The sequence below is a fragment of the Bombus pascuorum genome, chromosome 11, assembly GCF_905332965.1.
Source record: "Bombus pascuorum chromosome 11, iyBomPasc1.1, whole genome shotgun sequence".
Classification (NCBI taxonomy): domain Eukaryota; kingdom Metazoa; phylum Arthropoda; class Insecta; order Hymenoptera; family Apidae; genus Bombus; species Bombus pascuorum.
Genome location: NC_083498.1, coordinates 12,950,288 through 12,971,860, shown reverse-complemented (window position 1 = coordinate 12,971,860; position 21,573 = coordinate 12,950,288). Strand labels below are relative to the sequence as shown.

The 21,573-nt window shown below is 34.9% G+C and overlaps 3 protein-coding genes across 3 annotated transcripts; 1 reads left to right on the top strand and 2 right to left on the bottom strand.

The window, feature by feature from the left end:
• Window positions 1-319: 319 nt before the first annotated feature.
• On the bottom strand, window positions 320-11,292 carry LOC132911824 (lymphocyte cytosolic protein 2-like). The gene is made up of 9 exons (XM_060968797.1): window positions 11,018-11,292; window positions 9,220-9,282; window positions 8,314-8,372; window positions 5,563-6,143; window positions 4,891-5,234; window positions 4,669-4,816; window positions 2,520-2,693; window positions 2,231-2,369; window positions 320-1,735 (listed from the first exon to the last, which is right to left on the bottom strand). The coding sequence occupies exons 1-9, from the start codon at window positions 11,099-11,101 to the stop codon at window positions 1,588-1,590; spliced, it is 1,740 nt and encodes a 579-aa protein (XP_060824780.1). The 5' UTR covers window positions 11,102-11,292; the 3' UTR covers window positions 320-1,587.
• Window positions 11,293-12,465: 1,173 nt separating this feature from the next.
• LOC132911831 (glutaredoxin-3) lies at window positions 12,466-13,999 on the top strand. The gene is made up of 2 exons (XM_060968812.1): window positions 12,466-12,711; window positions 13,062-13,999. The coding sequence occupies exons 1-2, from the start codon at window positions 12,662-12,664 to the stop codon at window positions 13,684-13,686; spliced, it is 675 nt and encodes a 224-aa protein (XP_060824795.1). The 5' UTR covers window positions 12,466-12,661; the 3' UTR covers window positions 13,687-13,999.
• Window positions 13,814-20,690, bottom strand: LOC132911817 (RRP12-like protein). Its single transcript, XM_060968775.1, has 23 exons — window positions 20,432-20,690; window positions 20,158-20,335; window positions 19,907-20,033; window positions 19,021-19,203; window positions 18,772-18,931; window positions 18,514-18,686; window positions 18,199-18,434; window positions 17,949-18,116; window positions 17,770-17,878; window positions 17,535-17,699; window positions 17,328-17,449; window positions 17,130-17,244; window positions 16,824-17,060; window positions 16,532-16,758; window positions 16,321-16,444; window positions 15,936-16,233; window positions 15,696-15,853; window positions 15,340-15,602; window positions 15,096-15,259; window positions 14,841-15,026; window positions 14,646-14,756; window positions 14,414-14,573; window positions 13,814-14,342 (listed from the first exon to the last, which is right to left on the bottom strand). Exons 1-23 carry the CDS (start codon window positions 20,565-20,567, stop codon window positions 14,252-14,254), a joined length of 3,891 nt encoding a protein of 1,296 aa, XP_060824758.1. The 5' UTR covers window positions 20,568-20,690; the 3' UTR covers window positions 13,814-14,251.
• Window positions 20,691-21,573: the final 883 nt, after the last annotated feature.

Below are 21,573 nucleotides of genomic sequence, written 5' to 3'. Positions count from 1 at the left end.
AAAGAACATAGGTATCCGTAAAAGGCATTCGCATATCATTCTACTTCATTATAACACTTACATGATAATTAATTAGGCCCCAGTATATTAAATTTCGTTTCGTTTAATAATACTTTCAAAAATTTAATACCATCAACATGAAATGTAGAATTTAATAGAAAAACGCTTCATTGAAGAAGTATATAATAATAATAATACATTTTATGAGTACCGTAGATAGCATAGAAACAGCTAATTGAAACGTCTACAGAATAGAAGATTTTATTAAACATTTATAATAAATCAGGAAAAGAATTCCAATAGAAAACTTTTTCGTCTCTTTTGAAAAATTATCTTTTATTCTCACAATGACATGGCAAAATATAAATGCATAGATTACAATCTGTTGGTTGATTCGTTAATCTGTATACCGATATATATATAATATCGAAAAGTATGTACGTCGGGTTCAAAAAATTTAGATATAAAAAGAAGAAAGGTTCCAAGGTCGTTTTTCGTGTTCATTTAAATATGGCACTTAACAGTAACTAGTAAGTAATTGGTATCAATTAAGTCTAATTAAGTTTCGTTATCATAATAAAACTGAATACTGTAAAATACTGAATTTGTCTTTAACCCTTTATTATTAAGCTTTTGATCTTTGTCCGTGATATTTTTAGACCTCCACATATGGCAATTAAAGATAAAAGTAGCCTTGAAACGACCTTGATGTTCCTTTCTATTAACCTTTCTTGATTACGATATTTTTTCTTTCATCGTTTATAAATTTAACGCACCTCTTGAAATATATCTACAATTGTTTAATTTATCTCGAGTTACCTTCTGAATTGTGGTACAGATCACATTATTCTTAAAGTAATTCTTATGTACATAATCGGTTTTTATAATCAAACATTTTTTTTTTTTTTACGCAACCAATAACAATAAAGAGCAGTTACTTCTTGTTCGATCTAGATTTATTTCCTTAAGTTAAAATTATAATAAACCAAACAAAACAAGATACGAAACTTTCTCGGCAGTATCTCGAAATACTACTGTTTAAAGAAAAATCTTATTTACAAATCTGTAGCATATATATGTATGTATATATATATGTGCTTAACTTCCGAAATTTCTTTTTTCTCGAATTATCTGATAAAAACAAACCTACAGCAGCAAGTATACAAAAATTATAACATCGATATGTGTACAAAGTTATTGTTCTTTCTGTTACAAAAATACCAACTACCATACATCGATGCTCCACAAATCTCATTGCCAATTTGCAAATTCAACGTTAAAGTACTGTTTGTAAATGTTCGTATTAAAAATATATGCAATTCATATCGTCGAGAGATCTATTCCTTTTCTTTCATTCTTGTAAATATCAAACGTTTCTCCATACGCGTGTCGCAATTCATATAAATGCATTCGAAGCTTATCAAAAATATACAAAGTTGATTTTCGACGGGTGACGAGTACAAAAGGCACTTGTTGAATAAATATTATACACGCAAAACCATCGTGTCTGATCTTTAATTCCTTTTGAAATTCTTATTTGGGCAGTGTTTGTATCGCACAAGCTGGTATATGAGAGCATTCAAAGGCTTATTTAGGCGGAGTATCTGTTAATTTCGTGCTCCCCATTTCCACGCCACCGCTATGAAGCACTAGTTCCTCTCGCGTGTAAAACATTACGATCTCCTCGACATTCGAAAACGATTTCTCATTTACTTTCGCTGATCCTAATGCGTACCTATTCGACAGATATATGATATTCAGTTTTATTCAATTGCTTATCAACATTTCCTTATTTTTCTATTAAAACAGATATTATAAGAATTCTTTTAATCCTTAGAGACACTGTCATGTGTGAAGTTTCACCCTGTACGAGCTTTATTTTAATATCATCGTTATATTATCAATATCAATGGTATCATTTAATATTATCGATATTATCATCGCAATGTTATAGAAGTAATTATCGAAAACAATATCATTTCTATTCTTCATTTAATATTGAATAACGACAAATTCTCTCGTTTAATTGCTCAACTTTTAAAACTTTTTCAAAATACTACTAGAGTGAACTTTCACCCAAGGTAGCCTTTAAGTTAATAATATTTTATCATTTTTGGAGAGATTTTCTTATTGAATTACTTGCTTATTTATTATTATTAGAACAAGTCCGGTACTCAGCAGAGATATCTATACGGACAAGGAATGTTAGCGCGCAAAGCTTCCTTCTTACCTATTGTCAGGTCTCTTCCTGACTGGAACGTTATACACCCTATCCTTGTACCAGAGCACCAAAGCCAAAGGATTATTCACTTTTGTCGTAGACGGTCTCAGAAGAAAGTATCCGTCTTGAGGATTACTGTAAGTACTCTCTAAACATAGCAAATTTATTCATAATTAGTGTATAATCTAATGAAAAAGCGCAAACTAAGCAAAGTCGAAGCACTTGATTATTTTTATAAAATGTTAACGACAGTTATTATTCTCGCTTTGAGTTTACTTGACTTACGACAAGGACTTACGTTCTTTGATAAGACCTGTTGCTTGTTCTCTGGTAACATTGTGGAACCAAGGCTTATCAACGTACGATTGTCTCTCGGGCGGCGGAGGCAATGGTCTCGTAGCCCTTTCCGACGACAAAGAAGTATTGCTATGAGAATGAGGCAACGTGGCCGATTTCTTCTCAGGAGATCTCTCTGAAAGCAACACAGAACGCGTTAGGTACACTAAAGAGTCGCGCAACGTAATCATTTTTTGGATCTATTAAATATTCAATGGGAGATTCGTAGAATCGATTAATGGAATATATTTCGAAGATACAGTAAAATTTACTATAGTTTGAGGCCAATGTTTCACTAACTTGATAGATTCAGGCGGGCTTGAGTGAGGGCTGCCTGAGTTAAACATTCCGAGAGACTCGCCTGACGACGAATCGCGGTGTTTAAGGACACGTTTCGTTTTGGGTCTCCGATTAAAGCTGCCATTTTCGTAAAACCTTCGCGTTCACTCAGGGATTTGCAATTTTACCGGAAAAATGTCAATCTCGTTTATCAGAAGAATGTGCACCGATATATCATCGTCGATTCTCATTCTATTCGTTACCTGGCGATATAACTATACACAAATTTTGCCGTCCAATCTTGAATTCGAAGAAAGAACCGAAGGAAAACAGTGTTCTCTTAAACGGTTTCGCTTATAAATTATCCTAAACACCGTAAGCAGAATCAAGCGGAACTAGAATATTTTTGTACGCAATGTATCTAAATTGTAATATCGAATTTATAACGAACGCTGTTAGTCGATAGATTTGAAATTTTAGTCCATCCGTAGAAAATTGAAATCTTCTACTACAAACCAATAAATAATCAATCGCTGGGAGAAAGCTATCGAAGAAATCTCTCGCGATACTTAAAAGTTGCTACAGAGAAAAGTTACGCGACAGAAGAACTCCAAACGACCCGAACTCTTCGAAATTAATAGACGGACTAACGTTCGATCCAAGGCTCGGCCGAATAAACAACGAAGCACGGCCGTCCGTTGGTCTCTCGGTATGGGGCACCCCGTCACCTCAAAGTTTAAAAATATGTCGCTTACTTCGTACTTATTTTCAGATTGCTCTAGGTCTTGAGGTATCTCCAATTTTGGAAGAAAAAGTCGAGCGTTTCTACCGAGAAATTTGATGATTCTGTCATTCAAGTATGTATAGTCAGTGTGTATACAAGCGTGCGAAAGAATGCGCAAACAACGTAGCACGCGAGGAATTTGCTTCGCAAGAGGTTGTTGTACCTGGTGGATCAGGTGGTTGGGAGTAACAACACCGTGAAAGCCCCCGTTTGATCCTCACTATCATATCGGAAACCTCATCCGCCAGACGAGCGCCCAAACCTCCCAAAAGTTGTTTGCTCAATCTCAGATAAAAACAGGAACACATTCCATCCCACTGTTTCCTCTTCCGTTTACGATGATAAGATTCGAATGTTTGTTTAATTAGCTTTTGTTTAATTAGCTTTTAGGAAATCGTAATCTCTTCGAAGCATTGCTCTTCTGCTTAAACAACAGCTTTGAAACACCGCACTTGTCCCTGCTGCTATTCATATTATTAGTATTACAGTATGGTTTGCATACGGTATACTTAATAATTCACACGCGTTCTTGTTTATCTTGACGAATTGTTACCACTGAAAATTTGAATTTTTTGGTAATTCGAATTGTCGAGTTCGATTTGAAAGGTCTAAATATATCGGCAGAGAAGGACGACTCGAGATAATGGGAACGATAGTTGATCCATGACTGGCTGCAATTGCAATGCGCATCAGGTTGCAGAGATATTGGGGGCCAGCCATTTGCCACGCACATGTTTACGAGAAGTCGAGACACCGAGAGTTTTTTATTATTTTAATTTAATGCAGCCTGCACTTTTTGCTTCGTTCCTCGTAACACGTTGCATTTTCTATCTTCAACGATTTCTATCTAAATAATTTTTTTATTTTGCTATTCACACTGGCATGGGACGTAATTTTATCGTATCATGGAAACAACTTTCTTAATATTTACCAGTATCATTTTGTACACACACATAGGACGATTAAACAATATTGCTATAAGGGGTTAAACAAAATTATGTGTGTATGTTATATATGTATATTAACTAATTATAAATATTATACAAACCCTTTAGCTTGTCCAGGTCTGTTCGACTCGGAGTTGGTGTTGGAGAGGGGGTAGTTGACGACTGGGGTGGTTTTGCTGGTAACGGTGGGGGCGATTTTGTATTTATCGGCCTCTGAATGGGATTTAAATAGTACCCATTATCATCTGACTGGAAAAGTAACTGTCGTTTAATTTTTCATCGAATTAATTATCAGAAAATGAAGATAGAATTTATATGCTTACCGTTTCCGTAATCGATTCATAGATCTCGTAATGTTCTTCTTCTTCTTCGTAGCTCGTAATACTTGGCGGTTGATAAACACTCTCCGCGGAACTTTGATGACCGCTGCTCAACGATTGCTTACTGTCCACCTTCAACATGTTCTTCTTTTGATTTTGTTCGATTATTTGTTCATCGAACGCTTCGTATTCGTCTTCGCTCTCTTCTGTTCTTGCAGGCAAATTCGCGACCAGATCGAGGTTCCTAAGCGTTGCAGGAGGCTTTGTTTGATCTTTGCTCGATTTTTCAACGATCGTTTGGTCTTTGTTCTTTTTTGGCTGTGGTGGCGGTGGAACTGTCATTCTTTCTGAAACCATTGGTTAAGAAAGACATTATTTGTTAAATTATTCGAATTTTTCTTTTTATTTTTTAGATCACCTCTCACATCTTGGATAAAAGAGCATCATAGAGAGATACGATTCAATGATTTTGCTTTCGATTTGGCCTTCGATTAATTTTAAAGAACGATAGAACGCCAGAATCATTTCACGAATTTACGAATTTTTCACGACTATAATCTTTTCTTTCTTTTTCACTGTTTAAAAAAAACGCTAATCAGTGATGCTAAACGTACGATTGAAGATTTGAAAGCTTCGTGATCTTTTTCTTTTCTTACTAACATAATCTTTACTAACTCTGATTAGAGTTGTTGGTCCTGGTTTTCGACGCATTATGCAGAAACGATTTCCGGGGTTGAGTAACATTCAGAACCGCGACCTCCACGTTTTTTCCTTTCAATGCTTCGCACTTCGGTACCGTCATCGGCTTTTTGGTATTTCTAAATTCTAATTGTTCTTTAAGTTGCTCGGCCAGAGACTTTTCCATTTGGCTATGCAATCTGGACGTATTCTTTAACGGCACGGTGCTCGTCTCCTGACAATTTGCGTACGTGCTCTCGTCATTCTGCATGGGACCACAATTGGCGTAAGTTCCTTCTTCCTCTTGCCTGGACCTTGCTTCCCTTGCTCGGACATCTTCTTGTTTAAGGTCCGCGTTATTTTCTTTATGGTTGTTACTTTTCGCTCCATAATTTGATCGAGAAACTTTCTGAGTTTCTGCTAAGGTATTCGCTTCGTCGTTTGCTTCGTCTTCGAAGTCGGTCCCCCAGGATCCGGTGTCGCTTAAGGGGTCCTCGTTCGACCGAATCTCGACTATCTTTTCTTCTACGAATTTTTCAGGTGTCTTCTTTACTTCCTCCACGAATGTCCAGAGACTCCTAAACAATTAATAGATGTTTCGAATGGTACAATTTGTTATTGATATACCGTTTAGAGTAATCAAAGGATCGTATAAACGAAGTCTTTAATAGACAAGTAGATACAACGACCTTCTTTAATTTTACAAGTTTTCGTCTAAGAGGTGAGATCGGAGAGCGGAGAAACTGTAACTAACATCGGACTGTAACTTATTCGTATTATGCGATAAAGATCGACTTTGAGGCAATTGTTGGAAAAAAGACACGTAGACGACAAATAATGGATATAAAAATCAAAATGACACGGAGAAGAATCTTCCAATCGTTGCGAACGATCCATAGATTATATATTACACCACGTGGAAACGTGTTGTATTAAACGTAGAAATAATGGCTAAATCGATGCATTTAAAATCAGCCAGAAATATTTGACCAGACTCTTTCGCACGAACGATATTAAATGCTGTTGCAATGATACTAAATATCGTAATTTTTAACGTCTCTGTTCTACGCCATTCGAATTTTCTAGAAACGTTATCTTCTAATTATTATTAGGAGTAGCATGGCAATGTCGCTGCGGTAACAGTCGCGTTGTTGTCAAGTGGAATTTCCTTAATAAAAGAAGATAATAAATTTTGTGGCGTCAGTGGCGATATTGGATGATCGAGGGCGTCCCACACGATAGAATTACGCACTTATGGCACCGGTTTGTATAATCGGAGCCATACTGTCTTGTTAGCATGGCCTTCGGAAGTGCTAGCCGTGCCATATGTATTACGATTTTCGTCGAGCCGTTGAACCTTCCTCTCGGTATGCATACTGTGTCCCGCGACGCTTTCTATAGCATCGTCGCTCGCCAAATTTTTCACCGACTCAAGCCACCGCGATGCTTAGAATCGCTCGCTCGAATAGCTGTTGTAATATCGATAGAATGCAAACAATTCCACCTCGGCGTATACGTAGTTAGAACCTGTTAGATACGGTATCCGACGACGATACGGCTCTTCTGTTCATGCGAAATTCAACGATAGAATGGAAGTAGAACGCACGTCTTAACACCTGCGTCGTTCTTTCGATTTCAAGTTTCACGTTTTCTTTTTACCAGAATTAACGATTCATCGATCAACGTTGCGTCAACGTAGTAACATTTCACTTTCAATTCTTTTCCTTTTTCATCCACCTATGTCGTCAAATTCTATCGCGTTTCTCTATAAATTATCGTTTGGCACCTAATAGCCCTTATATCCGTAATGCTGATTCAGAAACATGTGAATTTTTCTACATGCTGACTCGTAATATTGCTGTCCTCGATATGCAGTTAAAATATTCTATCTACCATATCGAAACATTCGAGAAAACTAAGGTTTTATTACTTTTTTCTACCGTTTTTGTATTTCTCCCTTCGATTTAAAATATTTAGCCATTATTTCGTAACAGCCTGTGTAATATATCTTTACTTAAAAGAAAAAAAAAAAGAGTGCAGAAAACGCGGAATATTTTAAGATATCTTGAGAAATAAGCAAAATGTTAGACGGAACGTTTTAACCAATTGTAAGGTGAAACAGAGAATGGTCACAGGAGCTTTTCCGTATCAAGTAAAATTGCAACTTATCACAGTTGCCGAATAAGAAATTCTAATCAAGATAATTGACGAGAGAGCGAGTATTTGTTTGCGTTTCACGTTACGCTTATACTTTTGATAATAAAAAATAGACTCGAGTATTTCAAATTATGGAAATACGATAGATACGTTAATTTGATTACGTTCTATCGTGAATAAATTAACATTTATGAGATGATATAGTTAAACATAACATTGACTTTACTGTTTTCTAGGTATTAAAAAATATAGAAAGTCCAGGATGGAAGTATTTGCATTTGCGATTTCGATTACATGCAATGAGCGAGCCAAGTAAGCAGAGTGATTTTATTTTATAGATTTCACGAATTAATAAAATCACTGGTCCGGAAGATGTTCGAGTTATCCAGAATAGAGTCCTCTGAGAAATCGTGAATCACGACTGGATCGGATCACGGTTCGAAGGTGTGTCTCGGGAAGATGATTCGTAGAGAAGAACCGTTAGACCGTGACACGGAGCTTCGGGATTCTACTTGGTCACGGGAACAAGTTCACGCTGTTCCAGCATTTTTCGCGAAGAAATAAGACACGTCTGATATTTCGTTCTCTTACCATATCAATGGACGCGTGAGATCACTCTTCCACAATGCCAGCTTCCCTTCCGTCAAGTGCTGGAATAATTACAATTAATTAAGAAGAGTATAAGAGAGCACGCGCCGGTTGGAAACGAAATAACGACACGAATTATGAATGAAACCGCTCGACGCTCGCTGCATTGTACGCGCAATTTCTCTTTATTCAACGGGCTAGATATTTCTTTTTCTTCTTGTAAGGCTTAAGAAAAAGATATAAACTAATATTCGAGTTTCTCTATTAATTGGCGAAACGCGAAACACCTACGATATCTGGTAAAAAATTAATATACAGCATGAATAATCGTCTCGAGCATACGGGCTAACTAGTATTACGGATGATCTTTCGATATCGAGATATCGAGACTCGTCGATGTAGCGAATAATTTGAAATTTAAATATCTATATAATATGTATATACCTGTGTCGGATATCTTGCAACTTTTAAATGTACGCGTATACATCCAGATTTATTTCAAACTTTGGTAATATGATCGTGACAGACACGGTCGAGTTTCAAAATGTTTAATAAACGTACATGTACGATATATTCGTAAAATATTTTTACAAGTCAACCACTACAAACGTCTTTCGCTTATTCGTTTCAAGAATTGTCTCTATGGAAAAAAGTTTTGGTGATTTCTTTTTTATTTGCATTCTACCGAGACGCGATAATTCTAATCGATTTGAGGATTTAAAAGTTCGTGGTGAACGAACTCGTTATGTTTATAAACGTTTCATCGTCAATCCGTATAAGTTGTTATCGATGTACCATTGCATCAACGTAGCTATAGATGACACAGATGATTGTTGATCAACGAGGCGTGAATGAAAAGGGAAAAGGGAAAAAGGAAAAAAAGAAACTGTATAGGAAGATCCTCCTTACCAGCAGCTCGTCGCCATCGACCTGCCGTTTTGCGATGGCTTTACAGCACTCCTGCAGGCCATTCTGCAAAAGCAAGGATAACTCGTTCTATCAAACGGAACGTGCATCGTTGATAAAGCGATAAGGAGCACACGTGTATCTTGTGCAAATGTTTACGTCGCATATAATACAAAGATAAAGCAAACCAGTCAAATATACACAGCGTATCCTCTTTTTTTATTTTCTCAAACCCACCATTTTTCACGCATTTCCGATAATGTATCAAGGAAACGTTTTCAAAATGTTTGCAAGAATTAGTCGGTTTTCCGTCCTTTACACATTTTCAAAATTTCTTCTTTCGAGAAAAAGTCAAAGCCACCTTTCGTCAAATCTAAAATACACGATGCCATTTTAAAAGGGTCAAGGTGACTGACCTTGATTTTTTATCGAAACAAAAGTTTTTTGAGGAGTGTTAGTATCGAAATGTGTAGCAGACCGGAAACCGACTAACTTTTCTTCAAAACGTTTCTTTACAAATGAACGGAAATAGCTGAAAAATGGTAGCTAATCTTACAATTAGAGGATGCACCATGCACGCGAACTATCTTTACTTTATTGTTTGCGCGTTATTATACTGCTGTTTGAATCGACTAGAATCGATAGGACATGTTTCTCAGAATTTTACCAAGTCTTGTACACGTGTATATGACAGCCTAAATTCTTCGATCATGTTAGTTCTAGCGTTGCATCTATTGAATCTTCTATTGAAATAAACGCGTGTCCTACGTTGTCTGGCTTTAGCTTTTGAATTTGTCGCGCGAATATCATATCAATGAAACATAATAGATACGTGTACGCGATTTTTTAATCGTCATCGATCCTATTATTGTCATGCGATAGAAAAACCATAAATATTTTAAAATTGACAATTACAATATCTTTTCATATTTTCTTATACGTTAGAACGAGTACAACGACTTACAACGCAGTACAGTTCAATGTTACTGAAATAAAATATCACAAATTTAACATTTACGATAAAAATGCTGACAACTAATAACGCGAATACTCTATGCCTTCTCATTGAAAATTACATTATCGTCTTATTTTGTGATTGCATTACCGTGTTTGATATTTTATCCAGTAGGTCGTGCAACTTTAGAATCGAAGTGTTTGCTTTCGAACGGTATACTCGGTCGGTATACTTTCGTTGCTCGATCGTGTTCACACGAGTTTCAGTGGCTTTTTGTATTCTAGTCGCATGATTTTATGACAAGAAAAAGAAAGTATGTATAACGTTGAACGTGAACCTCGTATACTCATTCCGTATTAGTTAAAAATACACGCGTGAACCACTGTTTGTACACATGTGTTTCATACGCGAACTTTGATATTCTTAATGTGTCATGCAATGTGACAGGCAGTGTAAGGTGAACTAACCCGTTCTGAGACGTCACGAAGGGGAAAAAACACATGTTTATCGATCGTTTCCCTATCTACCGATTTTCACAAATAATTCAACGTATATCGACACTTTGCTTTTGCTATATATTTATCGTTTACGAAACGTAGCGACAAATTATACACGCAGGGTCTTATCGAATCGTTTATTGTAAACATTGGATAAAACATACTGAAACGAAACTCGTTGCTGATAGAAAATATTTAAGTTTTTAAATTATAAATATTATAATTATTCCAATCCTTCATACGACTATATTCTACGAATTCGACCGAGATCTCGGTATCGAGTTCGTGTCGATCGATTCGCCACTGACAATTTCAAAGATGACTTTTCACTGAATCGGAGTTTACTTACCTTTCGAAGTAGGCACAACACATCATTGGTGTTCCAATTCGATATGTCCTCAAGGGCGTCGCTTCGCGACAACTTTTTGAACATTGCACCGCGTGTTCACGCGACCGTGACAAAAAAGCGTCGCACGTGTTCACCGCCCAGTCGCATCTGCATCTGGCATCTGGTTTTTGTGGGCGAGGTGTCTTGAGTCTTGAGTCTTGACTCTTGACAACCCTCGCTGCTTCGTATTTTCCTCCCCTGCCCCACCCCGTTCCACCGACGTCCATTGACGACTATCTCGTACATCCGTACGACGAGCTAGCCATCGCCATTCCGATTGGTCGCTTTCTTATGGTGCACCTGTTTTATCCGATACGATCTGGTACCAGTGGTTCTCAGTTTGCAGAATTCCTCCCTTACGATATTTCGAGAGTTACTGAACGAAAATCGGTTTAATGTCTAATGACAAATTAACCGGCTTCTTGTTCCTTTAAGTGGCCATCGTTATATTTACCAGCTTTTTAGAATTCCTTTTGCGAAGCGAATTTCTACTATTTAAATAAAGGGAGAAATACTTGGGATTTCTTAGAAATGTATTTGCTTTCCATAGCTGCGCGTATAAGGTCCCATTCGCTTGAACAATTAACGGAACATTACTGTACTACTACACCAAGTAAAAGTCAAGTTATACTATGATTTATCATAGTACGTTCTTCAATATCGTTGCATAGCTTCTTTGCAGATTATTACGGTTAACATCTTACAGAGATATATCCATTAGGGAATTAATGTTTGGTAAAATAGCTTTCCGTTTTACATGTGTTACAAACTATGAATTGAATTTTGGTTTCCCCTAGATTTTAATTACGCAATTTTATGTACCTCTTCCGACTCGTCCCATTGGATAAACCATGATTATATAAACAGACCTGCACACTCATTAGGGAAAACCGCCCGAAAACTGAGTCGTATCTAACCATGAAAAGTCAACATTGAAAGATCAATAATCGATAACTAGTCGAGACTCAATTTCCAGATTTTCCCTAGACTTCGGTATATGGGTGTCGAGATCTTATACGTCCGTGGAATAAATTGTAGAATAAATTCTTGTTTACGTTACCTTTTGGTTGAGAATCAGTGGCATAAAGTCAAGTTCACAATGTGTAATACATTTGTCATTTCGTTCCATTTTCATTAAAAAAATGTTATATCTTTTATGTTGGATTAAATGTTTTCTAAATTGTTTAAATTTAAATAATATATGCTTTTTTTTTACTGAAGGATTTAAAACGAAGATTCGAACAAAAATTTGTGTGCATACATATAATTTCCTTAACAACATTTCAATTTATTCTATTCGTCAAATAACAGAGAAATAGTAACGATAATTAAGCCATAAATTAGTATCGTTCACAAATTGTTAAAATAATTTAATGAAGTTTGTGTAGAATAGAAACGTGTGTAGTGGAACTATTCTACTATAGAATGTAGGGGATTGGCGAACTACTGCACAGCCGCGGTAGTTTCACATCTGTGAATGTAAAACGTTTATAAGAGCGGTGTTAAAAGTTGCGTAGAAACTGTCGTAGTGAATAAACGAATTTGCAAAATATTTCTTGATAGTATTATCGCGTGTTTATCAATTACACAAAATAAAGTGACAGGATGTCTATCATTAATCTCAATTCTGAACAAGAGTACAAGAATCACGTCAAGTGAGTAATTCTAAATAACAAGTAATTCAGTTTCTAGAAACAATATAACCTAGTCGACGAATATCATTCATTGTTTAACATATTATTGTATAAAAGATTCAGTTAATCTCAATTCAATTTGTCTCGAAATATTGTTCAAAGTAGCGAAAGAAAATATTTTCTATTTTTACTTCTATGATGAAATAGATTAAATATTACGATATAACAAAAGATAACTACGACCTTATATTATTTTCGTTCGATGTGAAAAAGTTCACAAGTCATAATTTTTTTATCGATATAATTCTATGATAAACTAGGGAAATTGCTAAGTCGGTGATTTTGAAGGTCGTGTACGTTTGTCTTGTCAGGTCAGAAGATCTTTCTGTCATTCATTTCTACGCATCCTGGGCCGATCAGTGTTCGCAAATAAACGATGTGATCGAGGAAATGAGCAAACTGGCCGAGTATCAGGGGGTTAGGTTCGCCAAGATTGAAGCTGAAAAAGTACCTGATGTATCCTTGAAAGCTGGTATCAGTGCAGTACCAACAGTTGTTTTCACAAGAAATGACACCATAGTCGATAGAATCGATGGAGCTGATCCTGCAGCTATAGCCGAGAAAATTAAGCTCCAATTATCGACCAATAAAGATTCTGTTTCGTTTGATACATGTAAACCTAATGAAAAACTCGAAGGAAAACTAAAGAAATTAATAAATCAAGCACCCTGTATGCTTTTCATGAAAGGATCTCCTACCACTCCACGTTGCGGATTTTCTAGAACAATAGTGTCCATTTTAGATTCTTGTAAGACAGATTACCAGACGTTTGATATTTTACAAGATAACGATGTTAGAGAAGGACTTAAAAAATTTAGTGATTGGCCAACGTATCCTCAATTATATGTGAATGGAGAGCTCATTGGAGGATTGGATATTGTAAAAGAAATGAAGGAATCTGGAGAGCTGGAAAGAATGTTGCCTAAGAAGAGCTAATGCGAAAGAAACGTGAGTTTCTGTTTACATAAATATTTAAATACTTTTAGCTCGATAGAAGTGCTCAATTGTAGGCACTTATTAAGGATCATATAATTAATTTCTTTCAAAAAGAAAAAAAAAAAAGAAAAAAAAGACCAGTCCCCATATTAATATAATTATTTGTAAGTTATTTTGTATCAGTTGTAAGGATTTCAATATTTCTTCTATGAAAATATGCAATAAATTAAACCACCTGCTTAAAAGGATCTTTTTGTAAGCGCTAATTTTTAATCAACAGATTGCACAACACAAATAAATAGTAATATAGGAATTTGTTTGCTCTGTAACGAAGTCACTTTGTCTTCAAACAATATGCCAATCTCTCAAGTGTTTATCTGTTAATATACTAATACACATATATTATAAATCGTCACAAACTTTTAATTCAACGTCATTCATTGTACATCTTTATATCATGTATTTTATGTATGTACAAATTTATAGTCAGTGAAATGAAACCGTAATTAGAGAACTCGTACCACAAAAGCATAGTTTTTGAAATTTTTTTATACTATATTATACTTTAGTTTTTCCTTTGCTTCATTCCAATTTTCGCACCTTTCTTCGCTCCTTTAATAATGTTCTGAAATTTACTCGCATTCTTCTTCTTTTTTCTAAAGATAAAAATAAGTCAATTTAACGAGCATCTTTAATTTAAATCAAAATTCATGGTATCATTATTTACCTTTTGTTTAACGATGCTCTTGTCAGAGGTACATAAGCATATGGATCTGGTTTTCCTTTCCTTTTAACATCGCCTCCAGCCTTTGATGCTTTATATTCTGCTCCTGGTATATATTCCGTTTTTGATTTTTTCAATGGTCGATGTATTCCAGACCCTCCCGCTATGGATACCAAAATTATGATTATTAAACAACATATCAAAATTTACTATGGATTATATATTACTATTATACCTTGATACTTCAATGTGGATCCGCTTCTTACGCTAATGTTATCATAACTATCGCTATATTTACGTTTTTTATGCATTACTTGCGACGTGGCCACAGACTGAACATCATCTTCTGATCATGTAACATAAATTCATTGCCTTGGTTCACTTCTTTCTTTGAATTACTTTACATTTTTCTACAATTATGTATTCTTACCGTAATCGTCTTCTGAATCACTGTGCAACAAAAGTGCAGATTTCTTCTTTCTCTTGGATTCTGGATCATTATTTTTCTCATTATCTACTGTGATAATAAGACGGCCATCAGGCGTTGTCTTAAATTCACGATCTTTCCGTTTCATAGCTGCTATTTTTGAATTTATAGCGACTGTAGGTTGCGTTGCTAAAAAATTATTTTGTAAATTTAATTCCAACTTCGACTAATCGAATTTTGAAAAATATCTAGACTTACTTGATATATTTCGAGCAGCCGCAGGATCAACGAGATCAACAATCTCTTCGTTCTCATGAATCCAGGCTTCCTTTCGCAATGTTCTTTTCTTCCTTTTCCTCGACTCTCCATTGTCCATATCTTCATCGAACTCATCATCGCTATCCGCCAATATTTCTTCCATACTTTTACATACATTTTTAAAAAGATTATAGAGTTGTTTCGGTTTAAGAAAAATTTCGTTTAAAGTAAAATACAAAGTTACCTTTTAGGTTTCCTCTTTGCATTGAATTCAGTATCCTCGTCATTTTCTTGTTCTTTCGATTTCCTCAATTCTTTTTTCTTTTTCTTCGCTTCTTCTACCTTATTCATATTTTTTAATCTCTTATGTAACATCACATTAGAAGCTGGAATCATGCCAGAAATTGTTTCCATTCCATATTTTCTTATTAACTTTACTAGAATATCTCGTACTTTTTGTCTGAAATGCCTATGGCAGTCATCGTTCATTGCACATAAAGCATCTATCTGCGAATTCATTAATTCGTTATTTTTATTGAGCTATACGGGATTTTGTTACTAACCTTTTATTGTTATTAATTGAACGCCTTTGTTACTAACCAACAATTTTAAATTCGAAGCAGCAATATGAGGTGGCATCACAGTAATATAGACCTTGATATATGCTAATGCGGCTTCTGCAATTTCTCTTGTCGGACTTGTAACAAAAATACAAGCTTGCCCCAAGATTTCTTTAACTGTTTCTATACCTAAAGATCCTGTTGTAATATTTTTAATATGCTATTACTTAGTTTTATACACGAAATATTTATTGTAACTTTAGTTTGAAATAAACTGTACCATTGTAATGATAAGTGATAGAGGAAAGTGCCAGCAAGGATGCGGTACAATACTTTTGTATATTTTCTGTCGCACCACTCAAACCAACCATGAGCATATTAACATAATCTTTAAGATGTGTAGGATTTCCTAAAAATTTCTCGGCAATAGTGTTTAAAAGTTGATATGCAGAAGTTCGACATTTTGTATTTAAATCTTTTAAATAGATTACTGCTTCGGGTACAATGGCTTCTAAGAATTTAGTTTTCTCAAGTTGTGGATGAATTTTGATCAGATTAATTAAGCATCTTAATCGTGCCTAATTAATAAAATGAATAAGGCTTACTTGTTAAAATTTGCATAAGAAATTGATATTATAGAACAACGTTTATAAGTTAGTACTTACACCTCTGCTTGGTTTTGCGACTTCAGTAGCCGAGGATATTAATAATTTTTGTATCTCGCGTCTGTATTGAACTACAAACTCTTTACATGTTTCCTTCTCACTGGCACATATCTCTTCTAGAAACCTGAAAGGACATACAAGTAAAAAATAATTTTTGTTTTTGCAGAAAAGATAATTAAAATATTTAATTCCAAATATATTAAAAAGTTACCTATATGCTTTCTTCTGTTCCTTGGTTCTAGAAATTTCTTTAAGAAGCGGTACACACATATCGTAAAACGTCTTTAATCTATCAGTGTCAGTATAATTAATAAGTAATCTTATGATGTCGTGAATACTTTCTTCGAAAAAATCGTCGATATCAGGTTCTTTCAACTTACATAACGCACGATCGAATAATTCGTGTATCAATCCCTTATCCGTAATTGTAAGATACACCTGTAATCGTACAAAATATTAGTTAATCTCTTTAAAGAAAATTACTCCTTCTATTCACAAATTACTCGTATTGTATCATATGTGGCAAAGCGTTGTCCTTCTTCGTCAGTTCCAACTGGCTTAGTAGTGTATAGATTTAAAAACAATGGTAAATAATTCTTTGCAAATCTAGCTAGTTCGTGTATATCTTCTCTTTTGTCGTTTTCGACTGCTTTCGTTATTAATCTTCGTAAGGCAGACATTATCGACATCCTTAAGTTCTTTCTCTCATTTAAATTTGTTCCTAACAGTCTAGCTATATTCTAAACAAGATAAAAGTTATCTCATGGATACTTGATACTATATCTTTTATATTTATCTCTGATGTATACCTTGAAATTATCTTTCACATCAGTAGCGTTGTTGCATATACTTGGTAAAATAGCCCAGATTTGGCAAACGAGAAATTCGTAAGTTTTCCCGCCTATAGGTTCGGTTGCTTTTTTTCTAAAATTAAGTATAATTACCGTTAAAAATATCAATATAAGATAATTTATACACTTATAATAAAGATAGATTGAAATACTTACTCGCACAATGCAACGATAGGTAGTAATGTTTCCGTGAAGAAAGTAAGTGACCCTCCAAGCACGCAATCTTTCAATAATGGTAGTAGCCAAGTTCTTTTTAAATTAATCGCATTGTCCGATACCTATAGAATAGAGATTTATATCACTGTAGTTATAAAATAAAGTTTTTCTTTCTTAGCATAATCCGGTTTATATAGAATTACTTGCTTTCAATGGAATCAAATTTAATACTGTCTCCGGTCCTAGCACTCTTATCGCAGCTCCAATAGCGTACTCAGCGTCGTTTTTCGATGCAAAATTGTAAGAATCACGTAACTCGGCTAGACTCTTTAATATCTCTATTAATTGCGGACTTTTCGCTTTGCCAGTTACCTGTAATAAAAGGGAATGTTGAATTGTACAGCATTGACAAAAGTGTAAGAAGCAAAGAAATCGATATTACCTGAAACAGTAGGGCTATTAAATGAAGAATATGATACCAAGCTTCCAAATACTGATAACCTAATGCTTGACGGATCATAAAAGTTATCTGATTGATAGTGTCCTTATATCTAAAATTATGATATAAATGATGAAATATAAATTATAGATACGAAGAATAATAATTAAATCTAATCCTACGTTTTCATTGATTCTTCGGTTTCACATATTTTACTGACACAGTCTTCTAATAAAATTTTTATCGTGTGCGAAGAACCTGATATAACTTCCGATTTGTCCGAAAGCCACAATTGCATGCATTTGTCTAAAATTCTTGGTAAAAGAGCTGCGCATAAATTTAACGAATTGCTATAAAGGAAAAATACATTCAGCAATTATTATCTCTTCAATGAAATTGGATATAAGGAGCTTAAATATAAAAGTTTGCTACCAGGCTAAATTTAAATACGCTTCTCGCATTACGGTTAGCCACGCTAAAGTTGGTTGTGTATCAGTTGCTGGAGGTTGATAATCATATAAGGCAGTAATGATTTGCCCATTTCTTTGTACTGGTAGAGTAGTTTCTGATGGTCGAGAAACGAACAAACCATGAAAGGTTTGTAGACAACATGATGTTACTAACACATTTTTCATATTCATAAGCTTCAATAAAGATTCACTGATAGTCTAAATATAATAGGAAAACAAAAGTTTCTAATTGTATAATACAAATATATGCATTTCCTTAATAAATGTTAACAAATACCTTCACATGAATCTTTGGTAAATGATGGAAAATGTCTTTTAGTAGCGTAAGGACATGGAGAACATTTGTAATACCATCGGACTCGGAGTCAAGTTGTCCAATGCAGAATTTTGCGATGTATGGAGTAGCTGGATGATATTGCGGTGGGTTTTCACCTTTCATGATATCACTTCCTAGAATTATTAACATTGTAATATTAAAGTTTATCAAAAATTGTCCAATTTATTCGAATAATTTCTTTATTCAAATTTTCGCTACCGTTTAATATAGCACATATTCCGTGTTGTGCTGATTTTCTTAATTTTGGTTTATAGTGTATAGTAAATGACAAAATAACATCCAACACTTGCATCGTAGATGAACTAGACCATATGGCTGCTTCTTGCGCTCGAAGGAGCACAGACAAACAATGAATACACTGTGAAAAATGAAAAATATAGATATAAAGTATATACCTTGGTGTAATGTTTAAAATCATATAAAGAAATAGAATGAAAAACGATTTACATGTCGAAGTATTAGGTACTCTTCCGACGATGCATATTTAACAAGGATACGTAAGAAAATTCCACTTGTAGCTCCAAATTGGCTATTTAAAACATTTTTTGGGACAGTTTTTAGGCCCATGCCTAATAACGAGAGGGTGGCTGCGATTGACGTATCCGATTCAATCGCTTCCAAAGTGCTCATCTAAGATATTAATATTTACAATTAGACCATTGTCCATACCTTTCTTAACCCTTTGCGGACGAGTATCGACATATAGCCGCCCGAATCTGTTCACAGTTCCGGGTACTTATTTTGAGATGTCTGACTTACGTCTATTTTTCTGAGCGACAATGCATACTTACACACGGGTACAGTAAACTAAACAGTAATGTAATGTTTTTGATGGAAGAAAATTATAGATCTTTAGAAATCTTATCTTCCGTTTAACGTAAACTCGCGATGTAGGATGATGGCCGAGTGAGAACGAATTTCAGTCTTTCAATGGCATTACCAGACGAATCAGCAAGCTTTTTATAAATTTTATATATTTTTTATAATACCTTATATATACACGATGCCTAAAAGATTCAGAAAAGATTTGATAGCGACGACGAATGTTATTTTGAACCTGACAAGATAGAAGACGACAACGGCGGTTCAGACAGTGGAAATGAACTTGGTTCGACAAGGATATAGCTCAGATATTTCGATATTTCTACTGATAGTCATGGTGATGATGAACTAAATACAGAAGGGAATAATACAAGCCTCAACAATGAGTAACGTTATCGTTCGACGTGTATATTTTCTCAACTGCGTGTGCCAATATCTCTCGTCCACAGCGACATCCTCTCGTCGAGCAGCCCCGTCCGCAAAGGGTTAAAAAGTGTTTTGTAATACGTACCAATGCAGCGAAATATTCTGTGCTAGATTCATTACCACCATGCTGTTTTATAATCTCCGTTACAGCAGACAACACGGCTAACATTTCCTTATGCAACAGTGATTTCGATTGAAAATGATTTAAAAACCTGTAAAATTATTATTCAATGTTATTCAATTAATAATCGCTCAATTTAACGCTTAATAATATCTTTCAATACGTATTGCCGATATTTGAAACTAAGTTTGATTTAAGTACGATCATATACTAACCTACTAAACGATATATTTGAACAGTTACTATAATTGGTAGCAAAGGTATCAGCAGTTTTTTCTGTACATGTTTCCCAAGAATTACCATCGCTATCAGGTGTTTCTACTCGTGGTTCAATCCCTTGAATAGTATCGTGTTTCTTTAAATCTTCCTTTGTTATACCAGGCATCGCAGAGGCTAAGAGAATTACAAAATTTAATATAATATCAAATACTATATAATATCAAACAAAATCATAAAAAATTCCAATCATTGATATTTGTAAGTTTATACCGGTTGAATCTTTCAAGAACATCCATGATGCCTGTTCCCGATGCTTTTTAGTTTGTGGATTAGAACTGGAGCTCTGACCCTTCGGCCAACGTTTCGCCTTTTTCCGACTACTTAACCGCGGTCCCAATTTACCCATCTTCTCTTACCTAATTTTTGAGTAATATATACTTGAAAGGTACGAAATTTATCAAGACAGATATTTCTCTCTTTTATCCACAACGACAGAATGAGGTTAAATGCTCATGTGCTGCAAGTATTATCACGAAGCAATTAATGGCGTTGTATGGCAAAATGATACGATATTCCAACGACTGTCAAAAGATGGCAGCATGTATCCATCATCGTGTAGCTTAAATGTAAGTGGGAGCCATCGTATTCTATGAATGTACTTTTGAACTTTTGACAGATGTCATAGTAGACCAGCCAAATTAGCCTTCAAGGCAGAAAGACATCCAAGTTTCAAATTTCCAAGATCGTAAGCTTTTAAGTTTTATTTTCTCGAAATTGAAAATTTTCAAGTTCTCAAGTTCCGAAATTTGTTAAGTTTCGAATCTATCTATCCAAGTTTGTTAAGTTTGTAGATCTATCGATAATAAGAATAACTTTGTCTACGAATCAAAGGAGACTCGATCTTGGAAAGCAAATCGAGAATCAAGAATCTAAACGTCCGTTGCCCGGAATGATTATTCACGTTATGATCTTTATTGTAACCATCGATGATAGAGCGTGTAATTAGGACGGCAGACGGTCATAGTTTAGGCGATTTGCAAAGTAACCGATCGAATACTGTTCTTCCTCGAGGCGACGTGAAAATTTTTCAAATTTATTGTAAACCGTATATGACTTACGAGTCCAGACGAATCAACGGTCACGTTCTCGTTCGATGGAGATACATATGTTATTCGATCGTGAAGGAAACGTTTGCCAGATGGAATCATTAACAGGTAGCAAAGAATAGATCCTCCTTGCACGAGGCCATGACCATCATGGACGAATTGTTCGTTTCAAGAAGCGTTTGGTATAGTATGTATTATTGTGTATTATCATTAATTATATTAAATATATCGTAATTATTTTAGATATATGTAAATAGTATATTGTACTCGATGGAAGAATAGAATGTGAATACTGGTATGTACCGA

Coding starts and splice junctions, on each gene's coding strand:
- LOC132911831 (XM_060968812.1), top strand. CDS start 12,662: ATGTCTATCATTAATCTCAATTCTGAACAAGAGTACAAGAATCACGTC. Junction 12,712..13,061: donor GAGTACAAGAATCACGTCAA/GTGAGTAATTCT, acceptor TTGTCTTGTCAG/GTCAGAAGATCTTTCTGTCA.
- LOC132911824 (XM_060968797.1), bottom strand. CDS start 11,101: ATGTTCAAAAAGTTGTCGCGAAGCGACGCCCTTGAGGACATATCGAAT. Junction 8,373..9,219: donor TCGATGGCGACGAGCTGCTG/GTAAGGAGGATC, acceptor TAATTATTCCAG/CACTTGACGGAAGGGAAGCT. Junction 6,144..8,313: donor CTCACGCGTCCATTGATATG/GTAAGAGAACGA, acceptor TTAATTGTTTAG/GAGTCTCTGGACATTCGTGG.
- LOC132911817 (XM_060968775.1), bottom strand. CDS start 20,567: ATGGGTAAATTGGGACCGCGGTTAAGTAGTCGGAAAAAGGCGAAACGT. Junction 18,117..18,198: donor GCGTATTTAAATTTAGCCTG/GTAGCAAACTTT, acceptor TTTCCTTTATAG/CAATTCGTTAAATTTATGCG. Junction 14,574..14,645: donor ATCCACATTGAAGTATCAAG/GTATAATAGTAA, acceptor TGGTATCCATAG/CGGGAGGGTCTGGAATACAT.